This window comes from Drosophila albomicans, chromosome 2R (assembly GCF_009650485.2).
Source record: "Drosophila albomicans strain 15112-1751.03 chromosome 2R, ASM965048v2, whole genome shotgun sequence".
NCBI classification, from domain to species: domain Eukaryota; kingdom Metazoa; phylum Arthropoda; class Insecta; order Diptera; family Drosophilidae; genus Drosophila; species Drosophila albomicans.
The window spans coordinates 27,377,542-27,402,504 of record NC_047631.2 but is presented as its reverse complement, the minus strand read 5'-3'; the positions used below and the strand labels follow the sequence as shown (position 1 = coordinate 27,402,504).

Genomic DNA, 24,963 nt, shown 5'->3' with positions numbered 1-24,963 from the left:
TATTAGATGAATTAAAAAGCCGATAGTTAATGTTTAAAATCAAATCTTTATTGGCCATTTTGACAAGAATAGTTCATTATTTAGTTCTTTCAATTCGTAATATTGCTTACATTAAAAAAACTCCATTTAAATCATTTAATGTGCACATTTTCAAATATTTTCCCAATTATCAGAGTTTGGTTTACTACTTTGTAATCGTTGGGAATGTGTGCATTAGGTTTTTACATTGAAACATTTAAAAATAGAAAACTTTACGTTCAACACGAACACACATAATGAATTTGTTTGTCGTTGATCAAATTGAATTTGCTTTGACAGCTGCACAAAAAATGTGTAATTAACTTTATTATATATTTGTGTATATATGTATATTATATGTATATCGTATTTATTGATTAATTTTGGGTACTTAAGTGTTATAAAATTCTTACATTTCACGTTCAAAGCTTAGGAATATACACAAAAAAATAGTAAAATTTACGACTCATCTCTTTATTAACATTCTTTTTGTATATATTGTGTTTTCTCTTCTCTTTATTGTGCTTTTGCATCCTGGCAGATAACAAACCCAACACTTTTATTTATTTACTTTTGACGCATTTGTAATGCAATGCACACGTTGTCCTCGTTCAAACAAAAATTAAATATAGTACAATCATGAATATTTTTCTGCATTTTCAGCATGGAAGCCAGTGAAACGGTTTTTACATAAAGCAAATATAGATATACAAATATGTAGCATTATTAATACGTACACTCGAAAAGTATAACTAATTTTGTAGCGCACCGCGTTTTGTGTGTGTTTGCGACTACGCATCTAAAAATAATCTAAACGTAAAATAATTCTTTAAAATTAAGATAAAACTCACAATTTTAGATTCAACAAATTTAGGCTTTAAACTAACTAAAATCCACGCATATCTCTTAATCCTTTAAATGTTTTTTCGTATAAGTAGTATTATCTTGATACACAGAAGAAGAAATATTACAAACATGCAGAGACATGCTAATTTTCCATACAATTTAAAATAATAAAAAAAATAATAATAATTAATTTGTAGACTTGGGAAACATAACATCATGTTCTGGGTATGTCTGTTGTGTGTAGCTGTAGCTGTTGTTGGTGTTTTATTGTGTGGGTGTTGAAGTGCAGCAATTTGCATGCATTGCTCTTGTCGTTTAGTTGGTTCTTTTGGCGTTTCACAAATGCTGCAAGAATAAATAAAACACACTTTTAGTAATGAACACAAACAACATCTGCACAAGTTTGTAGATAAAAGGTAAAGCACATTGAGACATTAATATCGTATTTCATATACATATGATATATATATATATCTAGATAAACATACATATAAATATAGCTGACTCTCTATTTGTGTAAATTCGTATACATATTTCATTTCTTCAGTTCAAACACATTTTATTCGTTTTCTTCCTTCCGTCGTTGTGGACATTGAAACCAGCTCTTTTTTACTCCAATCTGCATCGTCTTACCATATATATATTATATAATATACATTCAAACGTTTAAAATCGGTTTAACAATAAATTCGTTAATATTATTAACATTCAATAAACTGTCTGAGAAAATTTCACAATAGTTGTACATATATAATTATTAGTGTCTTGTATCTTTTATTTATAATAATAACAATGATAGTTTTACAATAATGCGTGTATAATTAGCTAGCATAGACAAAAAACTAATTGGCTACTACTTGAAGATCACAACCAGATATAAGTTCAATAGACGTTCGATAATATCTGCAAGCTACCTCACAAAATTGCATCTTATACTAGATTATACTAGATTCATTGTAAACAAAAGCGGAAAAATCAACTGAGTACGTACCAAAAATTAAAACGCATGCCACAACGATGTAAATTCCAAATATATGTGAAAATAACTTTTCAAAGCATTCATTTGTATTGTTTAAATGTTGTTTTTGTTTTCTTTTTTTTGTTTTTGGTTTTAGTCGGTATAGCGTTCGATACAATGTCGAAGGTCCCGATCGGTGTAAATTGAAGGGTGTGTGTATAGAGTAAACATCTAATGGACGTCGATAATAGCGGCAATTCTTGAAAATATTTATAGGATTTCGTTTATATAACATTTGACGTGATTTCATTATACATCTCTATATATATTTCTAATATATAAATATATATATGTATGTTTATATTATTCTATTATATACATCAAAGTTCTGCATCGTATCAAAGTCCGCCATTGCAAAATCACTACCACTAAAAAGGAGGATGAAATGTAAAAGAAAAAATAACAATAGGTTACTTCAATTGAAATCATATTAAGAAAAAATTTAAAATAAATATTATTACACATATGGAATGAGTTATAATGTTGTTAGTAAGAAGGCATATGATAACCGAAAAAATATGATAACCTAAACGAATGATTCGACTGAAACTTGTGAACAGCAAGGATAAGTGTTGCCTAACGAAATGAATATTTTAAATGTTTTTAATGTAATCTATATATATTATAGTATTTCCCTGTATATATTGAATGTATTGAAGTGTTCAATAAAACTACAACAATTGTAACATCACATTGACAATCAAAAACCTGATAATGACAACAATTAAGAACACACATCAATAAGAATATTTTGAGAAAAAAAAGCACATGCAATTAATTTGGATATTTATTTGAATTAAATCCGAATAAAGCCCCAATATTTGCCCATTTCATTGTTGTGATGTTCTTTTGGCATATATCGTTATATATATATTTTTTTTTTGTTTGTTTACAGATGCATGATGGTGCTATTCTGCAAGCTGCGATCAAAAGTTAGAATAAAATACATTGTTATTAGCTAGATATATAATCGTTGTATATAAAATTGCATATGATTTGCAGTCGCTGAAAAGCTTAAAAAGATGGCAATACTTTGAAGTCAAAAATAAAAAGATTACAAACAAAAAAGGAAAAAAAAAATACGAATAGAATAGAAAATCTTTAATCTGCAGCTGAGCTGAGCGATCGACCTGGGTGTGTTAGTAAAGTAAAGTAGATGGCAACAGTGGGTGTCTAATGCAATGTGAACGAGTGGCGTGTGAGGCAAGTGACGCGAGTGTTGTGGCAAATGACATGTGGATGTAATGCTTTTAGACTCAACAAGGGCAGTGCAATGATATTTGGCCATAATATATATTGAAATGTTAGAACCCCGGCTCTATAACAAACAAATTAACGTAATTTTATCGATTTTGTAATTGAGAATCCAACGAATTATCTTAACATTTGTTTGTTTTGTTTGGCTGGGTGAATTTGATGCGAAGGCGATAGCGATATTGGTACATAAATACTATTTTTAAAGATACAATAGATATGAGGGTTATACCTTGCGGTAAGTAGCACAACCTAAGCGCTTGTGCCCACAAATGAACTTGTGTTGTGTTTAATAGGGGACCATTTGATTAAAGCTTGATGGCACTGAATAATTTTGTCTATTGGGCGTCGTCCACGTTGCCGTCTGCCCATTGTCGTACCCATTGTATTTGACAATATCGGATATCTGAGCCACAACTGGATCATCGGGCGTTGTACTGTTCACATAACTCTCAAGCGCACGCGCCACAATGCTATCATCGGAATCAGAATCGTCCATATTATAGAATGTGGTAGCGACGCTTGGTACATTATCAACCATGATGCCACTACGTGGTGAATAACTGAACGGCACCAAGACACCAAGAGAGATTGCACAACAAATTAAATTATAGAGAAAATGAAAATAAAACATAGAGTAGTGTAAGTTAGAGAGTTTATAAAACTGCTTTATAGATACGGTTTCCTATTGTTTGTTATCAGTTTTTATTATTAGTATTACTAATGTTATTTTTGAATCATTTTTTGCAAGTATCTATGAATAATACCAAACAAAAAAAAAAGATAGGTAGAGCAGAAAGAAAAATAATACACATTCAAAACAAGAACAGGAAAAAGTTTGTGTTTTTTTTATTATTAGAAGGACTCGAAAAACGTTTCTGGTCTCGCAGAGGTTTCCGACGCATCTTTCGATTTCAAAGTATTGCAATCAATTAAACTTTTAAAAAGCGGTTATAAATCAAATTATGCCAAATAAATAAAAACAATTTTAATACAGATTACAACGAGCAACTCGACTCGCAGAGTTGCAACTTGTTTTGGTTAAGGGTTTTTAACAACAAAAACAAAAACAAAAAAAAAGAGCTTCCTAATGGGGAGCCGAAAATTAAAAACAAATAACGGAAATTTGCCGCTTTAGGATACCAATAGCAGCTTGCCAAGGTCGACCATGTAAAACTTACTTTCCCATCGACATGCTATCCTGGGGCGGTGACTGCATTGGATGATGAGGTGTGCCACTGATGGAGCACGTATCCCCACTGGTACGCACCTGCACACGTATCGTGCTGGGCACATAGCCATCACCGCGGGGCGTTGGTTCTGTCAAAAAAAGGAAAACATTTGTTAAAGAGTTGTTTACTTGCAATGCAATTACTCATTCAAAAAGATCACAATATTCTGTGAACGTTTTGAAGATAGTAATTGTGAGTTATATATAAAATTTGTACCAGGACGCTGCGTATAAAAGTCGCCAAAGGCGAGATCACGATCCAATGGTTGGACATTGACGTCAGTTGGATGCAGGCAGCGCAGCATTTCCAGATCACGAATACGATCAGCAAGATTGAGTATTTGGAAATCACGTGCTGTCCATGGCGACAGCATCGTTACCAAACCACTCTCATTCACATATGCAATGGTGACGCCACCTAAATAAGATTAATGATTTGCCAATCAATTAAATCAATCATCGATTTGGAGAGGCTTAACACTAACGGATTACGTACCCAACTCACTGTCGGAGAAGCGCAGCAAAAAAGTGCCAATGCCAGTGGTGGCACGCATGAGATCATCCTGTGCCTTAACCTTGTTGATGAAGCCTGTAATACGTCCCGCCTTCCACATGGAGAGCAGGTGATCTTTGGTCAGCTTCATGATGGCAAAGAACCATTCCCAGAAGGTGAAAGTACGCTCTGGGAGGGGTTCCTTGCAGAACTGATTCCACGATATATACTCATTGCGCTCACCGGCAATGCTGCTATCACGCTGTAGCTTCTCATCTGCATGAAATAACGATTAGCATCGCAAAGTCGTTTACAACTCACAACAATTCAACTCACATAAGAACTCCAAATTCTCCGCGGTTAGAGCGCGCTGTGTGCAGGAGCCGAATTTGGTGTTGAGTGCCACGGATAATTGACACCAGGTAACGCGATCGGTGACAACAAACGGATCACGCACAATATCGGCAAACGCATTATCCCAAGTAATTGTGGCCCAAGATTGTGGCTCCTGATTGCCATGCACAATGACAACCACGGGCAGCGACAGTGTCCAGACGCGTATCTGGTAATTATTCACTGTGGCTGTGGCATAAAATAACAATGCGAATTTCTCGTCCATGACGCTTTCGGTGCCCTTCTTTTCGGCACGCTTGATTTTCTTAAGCTGCATATTTCTAAAGCTGGCGGAGAACACTTGATTGCTCTGCTGATACTCCATGGTGCTGGAGCAATTCTGTATTTCACCCGATGACTGTCCTGCCAGGCTGCCGGTTGTGACATCCGCGTGTGTACCTCGGCTTACAAAACGTTGCGATTGCAATTCTATAAAACAAAAGACAAAATAATCCAAATTAATATCGATTAAGTTGACAATAATTTGCAAAAGAAATGCTTACCTGACATTATGATGCACTCGACTGTCGGCGCATTTATGTGTATGCCCAGCTGAGAGCCGAGTAGCCAACGCACTGAGGCTGCAAAGCGTGTGTTTGTCTTCATCACCTGTGGCGGCTGTTTGTCCACAATAAAGGCGGAGCACACCAGATTCTTTTGGGAGATCTGAATCTGTTCCCGCAGCCCCGTCAAGTCGGAATCATCTTTCATTATTTGCAGGCTAAGTGCTTCGAGCACAGCGGCCAGCAGATGGGTGACAAAGGTTTCGAGCATTTCAAAGCAACGCTGGATATCATCGAGCATATTCTCGCTGAATTGTGCTCCATTGCCGGCCAATGCCTGTTGGCGACGCCAGTTCTTCAGCTCCATCAGGACCAAATCGTGCAGTCCCTCATAATACAAATAGCTGCGACGCAGTCGTAACACAACGTTTGCCTTCTCCTCGATTAAACGCTTGTACATTGCCTCAGCATCGGGTGCATTATTCGCATTGTAAATATATGTAAAGCTGCGCTTCAGCCCCTGCAATTGCTCGGAGCAGGCGGAGAAATCGTTGAAGCCCTGCACAATGCGATGATGGACATCATAAAGTTCCACCTTTGCCGGCACCATGCCCATTAAAGCGGGCGTTGCATTGCCTGGAGCATTATGCATAACGTTCGTGGACATGCCGACATTGACGGGCGAGGTGCCGGGGACAGGGACACCGAACATATCGCCGGTGTCCATGTAGCTGCCATTCATACCGACAGGATTATTCATATTGTAATGATTCTGCGGCATCGATTGGCCCGCGGCGGCAACGGCAACGCTCTTCTCGGTGGCTAGCTGCAACTCCTTTTGCAGGCCGCTGCGCAGATGCGTGTAGAGCTCGAGGGCGGGCGTGCGTTGTATCAACGCACAGAGTTCAACCAGTCGATATTTAAGCGCCTGATCGCTGGCACGTGTCGATAGCAGTTTCTGTTGCAGATCCTCGTTAAATCGGCGCGCCACTTGCTCCAATTGATCTGTTGAATTGGGTGTAATCTGCTCAGACCTGTTCGAGCAAATTGTTTGTTGTTTTGGAGGAAGAGACGGAGAGAAAGAGTGGAAGAGAAAGCGTTGAGATTAGTAATCAATTTGATGCCGAGCCGAGCCGCTTATACAACCGGTTTTTTAGTCGCTTATTCTAAACTTGTTTACGCCCCCTAAAATACTCTAAAACACGCTTTTGCACAAAATCGTATAATTTTCTCGCCCATCTCGAAAAAAAACGGCCAAAAAATGTTAATTATTTTACTACTTCGCAACGTTGTTGACATGCCCAAAAAAAAAACTGAATCATTGAGAGTGAAAGATAGAGAGAAAAGGAGAAAGAGAGAGAGGAGCCCGACCCCGCACGTTCCTGGTTCGACTACTCACATTATTCGGTCTTCGATCCAAGGCGCCAAACAGAGGCGCAGGTCGTAGAGACCCTTCTTATTGTAGTAAGCAGCCATGCGCTGCTCACAGTCGGCATGGCTCGAGATGCGCTTCCACAGACTCATGCTGCTCATGTGATTTGCTTTTTGCTTTTGCTTTTGGTTTTTGTCTTTGTTTTTGGATGAATATGTATGTGGGATGTGAGCGATGCGTGTTGCATTTGCTGTGTGCAACAACAGGATGCAAATATATGTGACAAGGATTCAGTTTTGCAGTTTCGCTTGTTTGTTGTATGTTTTGTGTTATTGGTTTGATTTGGTTCTTAGGTGTTAGGCTCGTTATTAGCTGCTTGATGGTGGCGTCGGCGTTGACCTGGCCCCAAGGTCCAGCTGCTGACTTCCACAAGCGAATCGCAAGTTTGATTCGTCCATAAAATGCCAACGCACAAACCGAATGTGTTAGGTATGAATTGTTTTGATTGATAAGAAAACTATAAATAAAACAGTACATATATATACATAAGCATTTAAGTGGCAAGGATAACAGATGAGTGTGTATGTAAATGTAAATGTGTAAATGGGTGTGTGCTATGTGAAATGTGAATAGATATCGTGAATGCCAATGAGTTACAACAAACATTGTCAGTGCCAAGAGCGGATCAACTTTAAGTATGCTACTAAAAAATAATGAATGCCATTTGCGCATTTCATTTATTGGCATCGCTCACTCATAGAATCGTAATGTATCGATTAAGACATTTATATTTAATTAGTTAAGAACTGCTACATTTGGTAATGAATGGAGCCAATTCCATTTGTAGTTTAATTTCACAATCCACCTTTCAAATAGGAAGCCCCCAGCATCCCAACTGTAGTTCCGTTGAATACGTGAGTCGAATGTTTTCATTTGATCTTTAAGTGAAATTCCAGGAAAACCAAGAGATTGTTGTTAAATATCATAAATTATTTTAATACCTCTAAAAAAAAACGAACTGCACTAATTTCAATGTATACATTGTGAGTACTTTGTTTACAGCTCGCCATCAAAATCAAACAAAAATATATATCTATAACCAATAGCTGTCAAAATATTGAAGCTTCAATTGATGCCCATAATTGAATGGCATTCATTGACCGACCATGCAACTGGGGTCGCTTCGTTCCTTCCTTATCTATTGATAGTGGGGCGACAGTAGTTACCCATAGATAAACATTTTCCATGTCCAAAAATAACAGAACTTGCCACAAGAGGCGCCATTGTGTGTATATATTGTCTGAGTTGTGTTGTGTATTGGGGATACGCTTTTGGGTCCCCAGGTCCGATAGAGCGTGTGCTAACAAAACAAAACTTTAATTACCATAACAAAAATAATGGCGAATGGCAAACAACGTCAACAACGACAACGACAACAACTCGCACAGCAGTGAGAAAATAAACAGAACACAACACGGCACAACGAAAACAAGTCGCTCCCTGGACGACGACAGGTGTGAAAAATAATTGCACAGTCAAACTGCTTAACTAGTGGACTCTTTAAAGTGAGAGTACTAATGTCTGATATCCAGGCTCTGTTCGTTCCTGGGCGGTCAAAACGTGATCGCAGCAAAGGAAACACAAACATCGGGGCACAAAAAAAAAAAAAACAGCAGGCCAAACAACAAGTAGAACAACACAAACGAAAAGAACTCGAACTAAAAACGTTAAGGTAAACGTTAAACGTAAACGCGAACTCGAACTCAAACTCGAAGAGTCAAGCCCCGAAAACCCCGACAACAACAACAACAACAAGTACAAAAACAAAAGGCGACCCATGGCCAGACATTTGTTTGCTTTTGCGGTCGATACGCTAATTTTCGTAGTTCCAGAGAAAAAGGGACAACAAGAACGTAGCGCACACGTAGCAAATATGAATGGTCGAGAAATGTTTAAACAAGCCAAACCAGTCAGACCAGACCCAAAAAAAAAATACAAAATACAAAATAAAAGAGACCAGCAGCAGCAACGACGACGAAAATTAGATAAAAATCGTTAAACAAACATACTCCTCGGACTCGGAATAAGAGAGCAGAGTAGAGATGTTTCCTCAGAGTGTCGTCGTGTCACGATGTAACAATCTAAGATTAGACAAATCGAATATGCGTGTAATTAATTTTGAATCTGACATGACATTTTTTTTACCAAATTTACAACAAATGATTTATACAATAATAAATAGATGGCCATACTTGAACGAACATTTAAATATTATTGGGAATTTAATCGATCGTATTACCAACTCAGAGACTCGCGCTCCTCTCTAACCAAAAAAAAAAGGGACAACAGCAAAACAGGTCAAACTCGTGGACTGTCTGTAGATCTTTGTTACCTGCCAGCAGCAGCCAAGAAGAAAAAAAGAAGAAAAAAACGATCCCAATTCAATCGGATGTGCGGCTCACTAACGACCACGAAAGATCTCACGTAGGTAGCCAGAGACAAAAACGTTTATTCTTTTTTTACTCGACTGCAGGTTTCTTCTACGATTCATAACTTTTTTTTTTATTTATTTCCTTGGTTTCTCGACTTGTTCTTCCTCTAACAAAAAAGTAAGTAGTTCAAGGCTGCTGTGTCACAATATAAAAGAAGCAAACGTCAGTAGAAAATTATGCATTTGCTTTTGCTTTCATCGTTATTGATTACAATGCAAAAAAGCTTTGTTTGCTTTTTGTGCGCTTTTCCGACCTTGGACAAAGCATTCGCCAGGTGGGACGGAAATCCAAGTAAATGAGACAATTCGTCTCATTAGTTTGTTTATTTTATCAATGAGTATTCAATTATTATTTCTTTTTTTATGATATCTACGTCAGCTGAGATAAGCTTCGCCCATGTGCACAACAACAAAAAATAAACAATCGAAATGCCAGACTTTGACTTTCTATTGAGATCTGTTCTGTTGAATGACTGTGCGATATTGTGACAACAAAATGTTTGTTTACCTGTTCGATTGTCTCAATTTCCAAAATGTGTTTAACAATGGAAAGCTGCTGCTAGTTTTGTAAGCAAAATGTGAAACGCGACTAAGCTGCGTAAGTAAGTGAATCGTTTATTTTATACGCTTTTAACCTGTTGATAAGAACGTTGTCCCCAATGTCCCCGTCCACAATTTTGGGCAAGAGCAATTCACGCAAATTTCGAGTTTTAAATAGAAACCAAGTTTTTACTGTGAATTTGCAAATTAGTTGGAATCGACATGATAATACGTTCGATTTTCGATTTTCCATTTCTGCCAATGCTCTTTTACTATATATTGATGAATCAATTGCCATGAAAGATTAAATCGTTCTGATAAGCGCAAGCTGACTGGTTAACTGACTGTAGAATGAAATAAAAAGAACGTGAACTTATCAAGAAATGATTTAGATAAGTTAACAATACGTTTGGAAACCACACAGCAAAATCTTTGGCAATGTTAAACGCCAAGTACTTCCTTGTCAGCGTTTTCCATGAATACGGTTTAAATGTGAAAATTATGTAAATTTAGAATTAACTGAAATTGTGTTAATCCAAACAGAAGGTTACGCAAGAAAATACAAAAAATATAGGACACTTGGCGTATTATTAACGCTGCACAAATTATAATTAAATGTGCATATTAATATTGTATTTACATTGTTTGGCATCCTTGACAAAGCTGCTTTTAGCAATCCATCCAAAACACAAATGCGCAAAACCCAAATGAAAACTAAGCCAAGCGTGAGACTCTCAAAAAGCAACACCCAAAAAATACAACAAAAAAAAGAGAATTTCGGCACTTTTTGTTGTTTGCCTGCCATAAAAAATAAAAACTCACCGCACAAAGAAACAATGTTGCCAGAGGTGTGTGGGGGGCGGAGTTAACGGGGGAAACGATGTGGTTCCTAAGCGGTAAAGCGTATTCGCCGATAAAAAATAAAAATGAAACTAAGCCAATAACAAAAGGCAATAAACGAAAATCTGATTGAGAACCCATCGAATTCAATATACTCTTATCAATGTCAAGTTTCATTTTGGCGTGCAACATTTGTCGCGTCACTCTTAATGCTAATAACAAGATAATTGTATTCAAACAAGTATCACTTGAGCGATTTAAGAGAAAAAACAAATTCATTATTCAAAAGAATTGAATCTAAGAAATGGCAAGCATAGAAAGAAGGGAAACATTTTCAAAGTCAATCATAAATCAATGCTATTTTTAAAATCAACATATGGATTCGAATAAACCGCAGCAGTTATGTGATAAAGTCCATTCAACTATTGGACCCAATAAAATACGATTTTGCTCCACTTTCCAATCGATTCCCCTGGGAAAGCTCTCCATGATAATCGACCGTGTTAAGGCGATCAGCCAGCATCTACATGTATATTTATTTCTCAAATATTTCTCAAGTAATGCAGACCACAGAGAACCTATTATAAAGCAATAGAAAAATAAATCCCCATCAACAAATTGCTGTCGTCAATGGGTTAAATACGTGTCTACACACACAATGTTTTTCATGATGCAAAGCCACACCGTATAGATCGTATTTATAAATTTAAATCAATTTCTTGAAACTGTGAAACTTGAATCTCGCAGATGCGTTGACGTCTGCATTGAACCGTTTTCAGCGAATTACAATTCTCTCTTTTATGCAAATCAAACAGCTTCCACAATGAGATATAACTAAGCTATTCGACAGCAGTTTACTGCTTAAGTAAATGTTTTTTTTAATTTAAAAGCGCCACGCTTAGTAACAACGCTGTCTATCAGCTTCAAGTTAGACGACTGAGATACACTCTATTTGTTAAGTCGTGTCAATTTTTTAATCATCGGGTGTTCAACACGAACACACGCGGCATTTTTGTTGCTATAAATTTTATAGCACTTTTCAGTGAAATTGATAAGGTTATAGCCCCACAATATATATATCAAGTTATTTGCACTTGGCGCAAAGATCTCTCCAAAATACGTAGTTAATTGGTATCTTCCTAGAAGCAAAGCCAAGCACACGAGTAAAAACTTTTTTCTTTTTATTTTCATTCCACTTTTTTGTTGTTGTCACGTTGCGATAAATTGTGACCGGAATTGTCGCACTATATGTGCGATAAGGAATGTGACGTTTTTTAACATAGAAAACAAAAACAACGAAAATCTCGCGTGTATGAATAAATTACCCAAAATTTGGGGCAAAATCCCAGCAACATTATGACGTTGCTCTTTACCAGCACCTTAAAGCAGCAATTAAAATGGAAATCTACTCAACAGCTGTTACAGTATCACGTTATCAAAATTTATGCTACCTGTTGTGTATAACAAAGTTTTAGCTATTCCTATTCGTATTTTCGTATCTCTGGCAAGCGACCTTGAAATGTTGATTTTGCAGCAGAGAAAAACTAGTGCAAGATTTAGCCTTGAAGTACATGCCAAAGAAAGTGGTTGTTGTTGCTATGGTTGCAGTGAAAACAGAAAACAAAAACTGGTTTAGCAACATTTTGCTCTTTCATGTTTGTAAGTCAATTGACGTAGTTACGATCTACGGAAATCCCAACGAGCAATTTGAATAGCATTCAATTTGAATTGCTAACCGCATCGTAAATTTGTTGCTGTGTGTATCTATATCTATGTATCAATCGTATTTCAATGTCTATATGAATGTAGTACAACAGTATTTGTATCTATATCTTCTTCTTTTACGTAGGCAGCACGCAAACAAAAACAACAGCTGCATTCACTCGATGTCGATGTGACTGAAAAAAAAAACAAATCGCTGAACAGCGAGCAAACACAAAAAGTGACTCGACCTAAGCAAAAAAGAAAAAAAAAACAAACAAATGTGAATATGTGTTGAATTGCATTTTTAGATTATGAATAATGCTAAGCGAAAAAGCGTCTGTGAGGTAGCTGCTGATAAGGATTTATTCAAGCTGGGGTAAAGGAAATAGAGTCAGTCTTGGGATCAAATCGATATATATGCAGAGCAACAAATTGCATTATTAATTTTATATATACATATATACATATATAACTTGCTGATAATGCTGGCTTTTTACTACTAAGTTATGTACATACGTGACATTTTGCTGAGACACAAATGCCAGAGAGCATTGTAAATACATAAAGATTGGGAATTCCAGGAATCGGTGCACAAGACAACAAAATTTAATCAATTTTAAACATCTGTGGCATTACTTTCATATAATATTTATATATGTACATATTTGAAGATAGTCAAAAAACACAACAAAACAAACAGAAATGAAATAATTGTATCGAATTCCTTTTTCAGTTTTAAATTATAATAATTTCATTCTCCTTTTTCTTTCTTTATAAACTACAAGTGTTAAAAAAAAGAATTACTTTTAACCTATATAATCTTATCTCATAACTGAAATCTTGTCACGTTCGCAATGTGAACAGTTATATTTAAAAACTGTATCTATAATTATAAAGCTGCATTATTATAATATAATTCGAAGCGGAATTTTTTTATCAAAATACATCTTCCAAAAGTTTCTTATTTATAAAGATTAAGATAACGTACAATTTTAACAAAACTTTCTTTTTTATAAAGATGAAGATAATATACAATTTCAGCAGTTCCGATTCTAAACCGATTCCATTTCCTTTAATTTACTCATTATTTTGCCAACTTAATGCCCAATTGTAAAAGTACCGCAAAATTCAGCTTAGATAAACAAACTGTAAAACGGCAATTCCAGTATAATATGCTTACCATAGTATACACACATCATACAATTCCAGATGTGGATTTAGCTAAGCAAACAGATTCGTTTGCTAAACAAATATGGCCAGCGATATGGCGACGACGCCATAAACCATACGATAAACAAATTGTGAAGATAGAACAATATCTCTATATGCATACTTGCATATATACATATAGAAATATATATAAAGAACGCTCCCCACAAAGATTTTTCTTGCTTTTTCGTCGTTTTTTTTTTTTTTGTTTTAAGGAAATAGAGACTAGCAAATTAGTGCTAATTTTTATCTGAAATATATTGTTATGGCTGTGCGAGCCAAAGCAAAAAAAATATATATAAGGCAATATATAAATTGGCAATTATTGTCAACCAGTTGATCGCCAAATAAGAATCGTATAATGCATACAAATGTTTGTATGCTTGCGAATCGAGTGTTATAACAGGCATCAATAAACGAGCGGCACAAAAACAAAACATACTCAAGAAATACTTATTGTTCTTTTTGCCCTTTTGCTTTTATTTTTATTTAATTTTTTTTGCTGCTTCGACATTTGTATTTCGCTTTCCTGTCTGCCTGCAAATTGCTTTGTGTTTCAATCTACCCACTTCGTAAATCGGCATTATAGAATTGTTCCGACACTTGTAACACAAATTCAAAGTGGAGCATTTTAGAGCAAACACGAAAAGATGATAACATAACAGAGAAATGTTATTAGCAGCACTGTTAACTAACATATGCGCAGCTTAATTACCATAATAAAAATGAGTCATTCTGCTTGGCTGGCGCACAAGCATCAATTAACAAATTGCAAGCAGTGTATTTAGAACTTTGTGTTGGCCAACGTTACGTTTTTAATTTTTTATAAGCAATACAAACTCAGACACACGCTCACACACACACACACAGACAGCCAGTCGTTGTTGTGCTATTTGTTATTGTGCCTCATACAAGTTTAATAAGCACTTGTGCGCTGGTGTAAGTGATTGACAGTGTGGGAGTGAGTGTGCGTGTGTGTATCTGTATGTACGTTTGTGTGTATGTATGAGTGTGTATGCAGACTGGGCTCTTCCTTGTGTGAAGCCGAAGCCTCGCAACATCAAATGTCAAACCTTCTCGAAAGAATTCCTCCCTGGTCCCCCACTGCAAGCAGTGTTGCCACATTGGCCACTTTGTGGCTGGATTCAGTAAATTTTAGAATTATATACTATGTTCTTGTTTATTGTATTTTCATATATGTATAATACTTAATATATATATGAATAGAAATTGCCTTGCTTTTAAATGCTATTAGTCACAACTTTATTTAAACACATTTCTAGCTATTTTTCTTTCTTCAAATCTAGCTACTTTCTTTACTTTACTTTCCGACAGCACTGACGCTTTAAAATGTACATACATATATTAAGTAATCAATCAATGCTGCTCTTTCTGACTGTTTGTTTTATGGAGCCCATCGACAATAACAGAAGAAATAAAAACAATGCAACTGAAAGTATCGATACTTGTTTTGTGCGCAAACATAAAATATTAATTGCCAAAGTGTGCGTGTTTGGTACTCAAAGTTTGTACTTTTTTGACTTTATCAAGCAGTCAGACCACACGCACACACACACACATGCATTCTTAGGCAGCCACATACACACATGCAATTTTAAACACCCACATACACCCACACACACAGCCGCACAGCAGTCAAGCATCTGGCAACTGTTTTTTTCAAGTGTTTTTATTTTCTGCACTGATTGATTAAAGTTCACACCGACAATACAGTCGCTACGTCTGTATGTGTGTTTGGCTGGGTGTGTGTGTGTGTGTTTGTACCTGTGTAAATAAACAATCAATACTTTTGCGTCTTATAAACTTGATAAGCTCACACTTTTCGCACTTAATAGACAAACTTATTGTAGTGTAAATTGCGTTGCATTTACTACAAAGGTGTAAAAATTCATACGAATATAGTAAGTAGTGGGATAGAGGGAGAGAGAAAGGAAGAGCGACGACTAAAGCAAGCAACGTTATCGAAGCTTATCTTGAGTAGCGTTTCGATAGACGACGGCGATTAAAATGCGACAACAGCCGAGTCTGGCCGGACAAAACAGTTGGTCACAAATGGAGAATGGGACGTCATTGACACTACAACGACGGCGACAACGATGAGAAATGTAATTTGTCCAAAATGGTAAAAAGGCAACCACAGCAACAACAACAACGACGAACGACCAGTGAGAAGAACGTGTGCGCAACACATTGAAAAGGAAAGAACGAAGCAAGCAACAACAACCCAAGACAAGAAGATAAAGTGTTGAGCGGGCAGAATGCGCGACGACGACAGCGACGCTTGCTGCGCCGCCGCGCGTTTCCCTGTTGCTGCTGCTGCTGCTGCTCAGCAAGAAAGCAAGAGTAGCAAATACGTGAGTGTGAGTATTTGTGTGCTTGTTAAGGATTGAAAGAGACAGCTAGTGCTAGTAGAGTTAGTGGGCGAGAGTGGTAAAGAAAGATGTGGGGAGCTAATATATTCGCTGTTGTTGTTGTTGTTCTTTTTGTTATTGCTGCTGTTGCTGCACTCGAAAATTCTTTTGCTTTTGTTTTTATGATTTTTCCAGGAAATTAACAACGAAAGAAACGACGATGGCCACAAAAGCGACTGCAACTGCAACTGCGACGGCGGCGACATGCGCAGCCAGCAAGTAAAAAAAAAAAAAACAACAATAAGAAACAGGAGCGCAACAACAACAACAAGAAATGTACTCTCTCTTTCTGGCTGCCCAGCCAAGTAGGGAACACATGATTTTGCATGGTCAGAAACACACACACTGCACACACGTGTGTCAATACACACAATACACACACAGAAAATAAATAAATACATACAATATATTTTCAATATGTGCGCCAAATGTGAAAACTGAATGTTATTTATAATTTAAAAGTATAGCAAAAATTAAATCGATGTTACAAATTCAGCGAGTTTCTCAGAATTTGCCACAACAAATCAAAAAGTCAGCTAGGGAAAAATTAGAGGGAGGTGGGGGAGAGAATAAAGTGCAGTGGCGTCGCAGTCGACGTCGATGTCCCGCCCACGCATAGAAACCGCCGGGAAACCACCTTCCCCACCCCCACAATATATTTTGCCTCTGAGAACGTGCCCGTGTTTTGCTCTTTTTTTTTTGTTCTTGTATATTCTATTTACCTTTTAATACACAAACAGCTCAAAAGGTGTAAACACGCATGGAACGTATGTGTTCATATGTTGTTGGTATTGGTATCGCTTGCGATGGCCGCACAACACACACACATATGCACAAAAGACACACACACACACGAAAACACAAACACAGACAGAGACGCGCACAAGTGCTCAGCACACACGCGAGCAGAGCAGAGACCTTTTTTCTTTTCGTCTGTTTCTTTGCGTTTAATATTTTGATATGTATTTGCCGTTTTATTTTTAAATCATACACACACAGGCACACGCGCGCCGCCACACACAAATACTAACATACGCTATCGCTCAAAAACTTCACTTTATAGTTCTCTTGTGAGTTCACTTCAATGGGTGGTTTAGCCAAAAAAAATGCAAATAGCAATAAGGAGAGCTTAAAATTTGAATTTTTCAACTTTTATCAAAACCGCTGCGATATTGAAATTTTTACTTTTTATTTTTTGTAAGAAATTTGCACAAGCCGCGAAGGCAACACCACCAACGCGATTGGACGCACGAACATAAATGTTTCGCTGAGCGCTGTTAGGACGGCGCAACAGCCGTTTTACTCAAAATGGCACTGTTAAGGCTATTTGAACAGACTATCGGAATGCGCCACTAACAGTTCAGTTGGTAAATGTGTTACCAGTTGATTCATTTCAAATCTAGTCATTGGTAGATCAGATAATTATCTATTTATACATGAAATAAAAATCGAATTCTCTATAGTTTTTACATATAATATGTTTATAGTCTTGTGGCTTTAAAAACAAAATAAAAGATTTTTTCATCTAGTGGAATCTTCCGAAAGGGTTAAATAGCAGGGTGGCAACTCTGTTCACCTGTTGTATGCCAGCAACAGCGCCAACCGCCCGCCCACAAAGGGAGCGGCCATGGCTACAACTAATCAATAGTCTCCTTAATTTGCATAATAGAGGATTTGGCTTCTATTCATTTCACCATTTAACCCACACTCACCTGTAGCTTTTTATAGTTGTTGCAGACTTTAATATATGTATCTATGTGTATAAGTACATACATATGTTGTTTGTTCTTTGATATGCTTCTGTAAATGATATTAACTAATACCGGTAATGCAAATAAATGTTCACAGCATTTGAAAACACGGCACAGTCACAGCTGGAAATTTTTATTATTGATTGACTAGTGTGTGCACAAACAATATAAAAATAAATAAGCACTTTGTTGTTTTTTGCGCACTATTTTCGCACAACGAACGCGACTAGCAGTGTGACCGCACCGACTGTTGTGCAAAATACCATTCAATTTATCAATAAATATGGAAGTACGACATTAAAAATACTTTTTTATCTCAAAATGTTTCAAAATTCAATAGTTTCTTTTTTTAACAATAAATACAGTTTAAATTTATTTTAATGCAATCCTACTTGTATAATTGAACTATTTTATACAAAATTTAAATACCAATATGTGGTCACACACAACATATTGTTGGGGGCTGCCATCTTCAAAGGATGTAGCATGAATTGGCGCACAATTTAAAAAATATACTTGAATTTTAAACAACATTGTAAATTTATTTTCACTAATAAAAAACACATTCATATATTCATTATAATTACGCTGCTGAACATAAGTAAATTCATGGCATTCATGTTTTTATACAGTATCCTCTCACAGGTGCTTTTGTCACAGCGAGCCCAAAAATTCAACATACGTTGGATATTAATTCTGACAAAAAGCTATGAAAAATTACACAATAATTTTAGTAACTATAGAGTTTTATACATATAAAATATAGTAGTAGTTATTGTCAAAGTAGTGGTGTCATTGAGTACAAATTAAGCACCGAATTAAGCAGATAGCTGTTTACAATTTTGCGATTTTATGTAGACTATTTTATTGTTGTGTTATACTTTTCGCTTAGAGAGGAAACAATTAAATCATTTACATCGAATAACAAACGTAAGCTCTACTTTTCCACAAAATTAACAACTAAAAATATCAATGTAACAATGCCTGCGACAGCATGCACTATATATATCCTTACAATTCTTTTTGCGCTCTCCAAAAAACATTCAACTTAAGAAAGCAGTGCGTTTTCTTTTCTCTTTTTTTGGTGTGGGTTTGGGGGTAAGTGTGTGTGGTGTGTGGGCCTGTATATGAGTATGTATGAATGCTGGGGGGCCAGTTGCTAGTTGTCGACCCGACCACGCTTCAAATGGGACAACTCTCTTAGCCAAGCCTTGATCAGATCATATGTGGAGAAACTAATGCCCACAGCAATGGGACCCTTAATCCAGTTCATGCTCAGACCCTTGTAGAAACCATTCTTGATGCCCTCCTCACTATGCAAAGGAAAGAAGATTTGTTATAAATTGTCTGACTAAATGTTTAAGATATATGTTTTATATTTACCGATATATTTTGACGAGTGTTTCAAGAATTGTAGGACAGCGATCTGTTGCCGCAGGATTAATTCGCATGGTCTGCATGCGTCGACGCACAATATCCAAAGGATAACTCGCTGTTTGTCCTGCTGCGCCAGCCGCAGCACCGAATCCCAGCGAGACTAAAGCGTTTGGTTTGTTATTGCCAACAATTTCTGAAAGTATTTCAAAGCAATTAGTGAGTATAGACATAAATAAATGTCGATAGCTTCACATGCAAGATAATTCTAAAGGTAAACTTTGATTGCTGTACAAATTTAACTTAAGTGCATTGCATTTAAGTGCATATTTCGGATTATGGCAGCATCTAATATGAAAAATGACCAGCTGCACAAGAGTTCTGAAATATCGTTACTTTTAAAAAGATTGTTATACTTTTGTATACAAAACTTTTTCATTATGAAACGTTTTAGTTAAATGCAAATTCTGCTGTTAAGTTAAATAATTTGAAAGCTTAGTAAAAATGTAATACAAGCATTATAATGTTGATAATTGTATCTACATTTAAGTGCATATCACAGATAATTGCATTAATTGCACTTAAATTCAACAATTGCAGTTAAGTGCATTTATCGACATTCTATTGTAGTTTGTATAATTACCGTGATATTCGCGCTTGAGCGTTTCGTAGGTGAAGAACGAGGTGCCCGCATAGGGAATGACACCCAATACTGTGGCCCAATAGCCACGAAAGAGCGTTCGAGGTCCCTCCTCCACCCAGATTTTGGCAAACACCTGTCGCAGCGTGCGATAACCTGTGTATCTATCCGTCACAGCCATCCGAGCACGCGCCAAATCCAACGGATACGTCAGCGACTGTGATGTAATGCCCGCCAACGAACCCGCCACAAATCGCCGTCCCTTTGTGCTACAAAAAATGAGAGTGACATAATATTAATATTACGATTTGATGTTGGCATGCAATCTCGTGTACTCACTTGGTGCCATTTTGATCCACTTGGAGGATGCGTCGCCATTGCTCGTGCGATGTAAACTGAATGGCCGCATAGGGAACAATGCGTGCCATGGTCGCCGAGTTGCCACGCCACAGAGCGAGGACACCTTCATTGACGTAGGTCTGACGCAGATAGAGCAGCGATGCCCGAAATGAAAATGGCACATCTTTGCGTATTTGAAAATTGATTTTCGTTCGATCCAGCGGTGCAATTGTCGTCTTGGCCAACGCGCCAGCCGCTGCGCCAGATATCAGACTGATGATCACCTCGTCGAATTTGTTGTGCACTGTCAAATAGATGAGCAACACATTTGAGTCATGCAAGCTGGCATTGTACAGAGCACCCTCCATATTAAAGTACAATAATTAATTATTTCTTTTATTAACATTTTTATCTTTGACATTTAAGTCATCTAGTTCTCTATTACTTTTGCACCTGGCGTTTTTTTTTTGGAAATTGCTTTCTCATTGTCCAATCTAATCTCAACAGCTATGTTGTGTACAAATTTCAGCCCCCTAGCTCTTACCGTTTAAGCGGTAGGCTCATAATTTAATGAGTCAGTCGGTCAGTCAGGCCAAATTGTTTTATTTTCGTAGAGATAAAGTTTATTGGGGTCTTTTACTTGCCTTTTCGCATTGCCAATTTGAAATACAGCTAAATTTGGTTAATTATTATAAACAACTACGGATTTTATCAACACACTAAGCTATTTCACATCTAGGGGAATCTTTTTCATCAACAAAACATTAACTAAATCATTGACAAGAATATTATAGCTATAGCTACAGTGGCTAAATTTAAGCACAGTTTTTGCATCATTTATATTTTACAAAAAAATATACTTAATACTTTAAAAAAATATCGAAACTCTACATTAACTGAATCATTGACAAGAATATTATAGCTATAGTGTCTAAATTTGAGCACAGTATGTGCATTATTTATTTTTTATAAAAAAAATATATTTAATACTCTATAAAATATCTAAACTCTTTTGCTAAAACTGTCAATGGAATATTTAAGTTTTGTAGAGTTGTGGGAAACGTTCTAATATTATATTATTTTATGTATTATAACTTTGTGTCTCCAAGAAGTTTATGAAACAGGCAGAAGAAGGAATCTCCGACCCTTTGAAGTATATATATTCTTGATCAGCGTCAAAAGCCAAAGGGATACAGCCTTGTCAGTCCGTCTGTCTGTCCGTCTGATTGAACATCTAGATATCAGAGATCACTCTATGGTAGATTTCAAATGTATACCAATATACCAAATGTAGCCTTTGATTTATTCTTATTATTTTTGCAGTATATTAATTTGGTATATTTTAAAATTAATGGCGCACTGTTTTGCTTTTATATATATACTTTCGAGCAAACTTTACTGTATCTTTCGTATTAAGATTTTATTTACCAATATCTTTATCTACCATTTATTCTATCACTCCTAAAAAGTATTTCTTATATCTTTATCTCCTATATTACCATTATCTACTATATATATTCAATTTCAAACATATCAAATATTTACTTAATGTGCGATCGCTTCCAAAAAGTATTTCTTGAAACTTGCTTACTTTTTGCGGGCCTTGCGCTTTGATTGTGACTGCCATCGGTGGCTGCGGTGGCATTTGCTGTGGTCTTCATCCTGCTGTGGCCATCTTCGTCCTCTGGCGATGGAGCTGTGTCTTCTGTGGATGCCGCATTGTTGGCTGAGCCGGCGGCAGTTGAGCTGGATAATTGACTACCTGAAGTTGATGTTGATGTTGTAATGGACATGGCAATGTTGGGCTTCTCTATAAGGCGGCTCATGGCAGACTAAACAAATAATAAAAGTACATAATAATATATTATATTATATTCTCATAAGTAATTAAGACACATGCTGACGAGCCCAACATTGAGTTATCAATGTAGGTAAAAGTATTGCTCGCCCCCCTCGCTTATCAGCATTTTGGGGCGTGTCAGAAAAACAATAATAGCGATAAGACGGGGTAGGGGACCGAAGAGCAGCGAGCGAACATCTCGTCTAGCAGTTTCGCAATTGTTTCATAATTGTAAGCAAAATAAATGAATATACTATATGTTTAATTTTTCAATTTCACACTTTTCTGGCAACACTCCAACGAAAAATTCAAATTAAAAATTATATAATATAGCAAGTGCGGCAAAAAAACCATTTCCGTAAACTTTCGTCTGGATGATTTGCGGCATTCTGAGTACATTAACTCTTTATTTACAATAGGCCCAGATAGGGAAATTGTACTTTGTTTGGACTCTTTGCGGTTTAGATTAAGATTTTTGATAAGTAGTGTGTATATTGACCATAGAACCCCCAATATAACTATGCGATTTCGTTTAGGCCTTGTTAGCACTTTTACGCCTTATGTACACAACATAGACAAGCCGAAATATAAACACAACTACACAACTATATCTATTACCATATCTGTATATAGACATAATGTATGTAGGTATTCCATTAGAGGCAAATAGAAACCGGTTGCGGTTCAAACAACACGTAAACAGCGCTGCTTAATGCCAATAACAACAAATTATCATCGAAATAAATAAAATTAACTATAACAAGCCTATTGATTAAATCCAAGTAATATATTAATAGTTTATTTTTGCGAAATTAAAATGGTCTACTTAAGTGGAAAATTCCACAAAGAAATATTTTGTGAAACATATTCTAGGCGCTTTCAACGCACCTGTCAGTTTATTTGGAAACTGTGCCAACTTCATATAGCGTATACCACACGTGGGCCCGTCTCAATTGACTTCCGCATATTGTGTATAATTCTGTGCGGTTTGTCAATTGATATCTACAAGGGAATAGCTTCAACCTTGAACAAGTTGAATGCTAGCTGAAGATTATAGCATTAACCATGATAAACAAATAAACTATCTGCAGTGATAAGATAACAGAGTCCAGCTGCCAAAGAGATATATGGAAGAGCAAAGTCTCAGTACGTCTAGAAAATGTTAATAACAAACAGCTCCGATAGAAATTCTGAGGTCAATGTAACAGGCATCAAAAAAATATTATTTTTGATTATTTTTTTCACACACTATGAGTAGTCGTGGAACACTTTCTTATTACTTTTCTTAAAAATATTATAAAGAATTAAGTTAATTTTATTTTAAATTATTATATTTCTTAACGAAAACTTTATATTCGTTATAAATTTATATTTACAATATACCTAATAATAATATATCCTATTTTATTGTCCACTTGTAATTTTCGTGCTTGGAAAAATCTATCGGCAAAGTGTCATCACTAGCATCAGCTGTTGAGAGCAAAGTAGAGCAAGTGCAATGTGAATGAATGCAAATCAATTACGCTCCACTGTCAACTGGATGCTGCAGCACGAATCGAACAGGGGAACAGGTGGGTAACCAGGAGGGGGAGGGGGAAGTGGGAGCGGAACCCATTGCATGCCGGCGAAACGAATGTAAACAAGTTCGTTAAGCGTTTGTTTGTTATTTTGCACTCAGTCAAGGTTGAATCTTATCCATAATTGTACGCACACAAACACACACGCACACACAAGCAGATGTTTATAGTGTATCACACACGCATACAAATCTATTCTAACACTTGCTTGCCTGATTAAGTGTGCCTATAAATAGATTCTCTCATGCGACTTTTTTATGGCATATAATTCTGATTGGAATGGACTTTGCACTTGACAGTATTTTGCCTGTTGTTAATATTCAGAATCTATGCAAATCAAGTGCAATTAAAATTCAGCATATCTATATAGCACACTACATATAAATAAGGCATATGGCGTTGTAGCTTTCCTTTGTTGTTTACGATTTCCGTGTGGCAAAAAAACAAAAAACATAAAGCAATTCTGATTGGAAATAGGCCTGCCATACAACGGCAACAACAACAACAACCCGACGAACAGCTGTTGCTGCAATACTTTTTCTTCGTTTTGTCTTCGCTGTTGTTATGAAGTCTCTGAAATAAGTCATCAACCCCTTCACCCATCCCCTATTCGGATAACTTTATTGCACTTCTTGCTTGCAATTGGATTGAACACGTTTTTTTGGGTCGCACGCACAATTATTATATAATTAGCCAAAAATCGACAACATTAAATTATGCTGCTAAGGCCACGATAACGCACCTTTTGTGTTTCTTTATTTTTTCTTTTTGTTAACACAGCAGATTCTAGCGTATTCCAATTGGCTCACGACGCAAAATACATATAAAAATAAATGGTGCAGCGCACGCACACGCCTTCACTACCAGTTGTTTTAAATTTTACGGACCTCGCGCATTTAGTTTGATTTATTTCACAAATCACAATTGTTATTATTTAATACATAATAAGAATTTAACGCGCGATTCTCCTCGTCTCTTCGACTGACTGACTGTGTTTGTTGACAAAAAAAAAAACAAAAAATAAATGAGCTTTTGTAAAGCTCTGTTTTGGTGTGACATAAGCTAAAATTCGAAAATATACGTTTTAATACCGAAGAA

General features: G+C 36.4%; 3 protein-coding genes across 5 annotated transcripts in view; 1 reads left to right on the top strand and 2 right to left on the bottom strand.

The window, feature by feature from the left end:
* LOC117573389 (ABC transporter G family member 23) overlaps nucleotides 1–24,963 on the top strand; it is a 203,142-nt gene that overhangs the window by 127,065 nt on the left and 51,114 nt on the right. The window lies entirely within an intron of this gene.
* LOC117576986 (signal transducer and transcription activator) lies at nucleotides 27–17,593 on the bottom strand. 2 transcript variants are annotated; one of them, XM_052007056.1, is made up of 10 exons: nucleotides 17,067–17,593; nucleotides 7,156–7,645; nucleotides 5,757–6,790; nucleotides 5,197–5,682; nucleotides 4,864–5,136; nucleotides 4,585–4,785; nucleotides 4,318–4,456; nucleotides 3,369–3,699; nucleotides 1,856–2,250; nucleotides 27–1,209 (listed from the first exon to the last, which is right to left on the bottom strand). In XM_052007056.1, the coding sequence occupies exons 2-8, from the start codon at nucleotides 7,287–7,289 to the stop codon at nucleotides 3,426–3,428; spliced, it is 2,541 nt and encodes an 846-aa protein (XP_051863016.1). In that variant the 5' UTR covers nucleotides 7,290–7,645; nucleotides 17,067–17,593; the 3' UTR covers nucleotides 27–1,209; nucleotides 1,856–2,250; nucleotides 3,369–3,425. The 2 variants fall into 2 exon arrangements, with proteins under 2 accessions (XP_051863016.1, XP_051863017.1); XM_052007057.1 differs by lacking the exon at nucleotides 3,369–3,699.
* Nucleotides 18,617–24,853, bottom strand: LOC117573565 (mitochondrial coenzyme A transporter SLC25A42). Of its 2 annotated transcripts, XM_034256850.2 has the most exons (6): nucleotides 24,608–24,853; nucleotides 22,040–22,280; nucleotides 20,449–20,752; nucleotides 20,113–20,378; nucleotides 19,479–19,665; nucleotides 18,617–19,408 (listed from the first exon to the last, which is right to left on the bottom strand). In XM_034256850.2, exons 2-6 carry the CDS (start codon nucleotides 22,272–22,274, stop codon nucleotides 19,255–19,257), a joined length of 1,146 nt encoding a protein of 381 aa, XP_034112741.1. In that variant the 5' UTR covers nucleotides 22,275–22,280; nucleotides 24,608–24,853; the 3' UTR covers nucleotides 18,617–19,254. The 2 variants fall into 2 exon arrangements, with proteins under 2 accessions (XP_034112741.1, XP_034112742.1); XM_034256851.2 differs by lacking the exons at nucleotides 22,040–22,280; nucleotides 24,608–24,853 and adding an exon at nucleotides 21,093–21,234.

What these genes read in the sequence shown, in the direction of transcription:
- LOC117573565 (XM_034256850.2), bottom strand. Translation starts at nt 22,274, where the DNA reads ATGAGCCGCCTTATAGAGAAGCCCAACATTGCCATGTCCATTACAACA. An exon ending in AAGCGCAAGGCCCGCAAAAA is followed by an intron (nt 20,753 to 22,039) that starts GTAAGCAAGTTT and finishes TCTATTTGACAG; the next exon opens with TGCACAACAAATTCGACGAG. An exon ending in GTGGATCAAAATGGCACCAA is followed by an intron (nt 20,379 to 20,448) that starts GTGAGTACACGA and finishes CATTTTTTGTAG; the next exon opens with CACAAAGGGACGGCGATTTG.
- LOC117576986 (XM_052007056.1), bottom strand. Translation starts at nt 7,289, where the DNA reads ATGAGCAGCATGAGTCTGTGGAAGCGCATCTCGAGCCATGCCGACTGT. An exon ending in CGAGTGCATCATAATGTCAG is followed by an intron (nt 5,683 to 5,756) that starts GTAAGCATTTCT and finishes TTTGTTTTATAG; the next exon opens with AATTGCAATCGCAACGTTTT. An exon ending in CTTTTATACGCAGCGTCCTG is followed by an intron (nt 4,457 to 4,584) that starts GTACAAATTTTA and finishes TTTTTTTGACAG; the next exon opens with AACCAACGCCCCGCGGTGAT.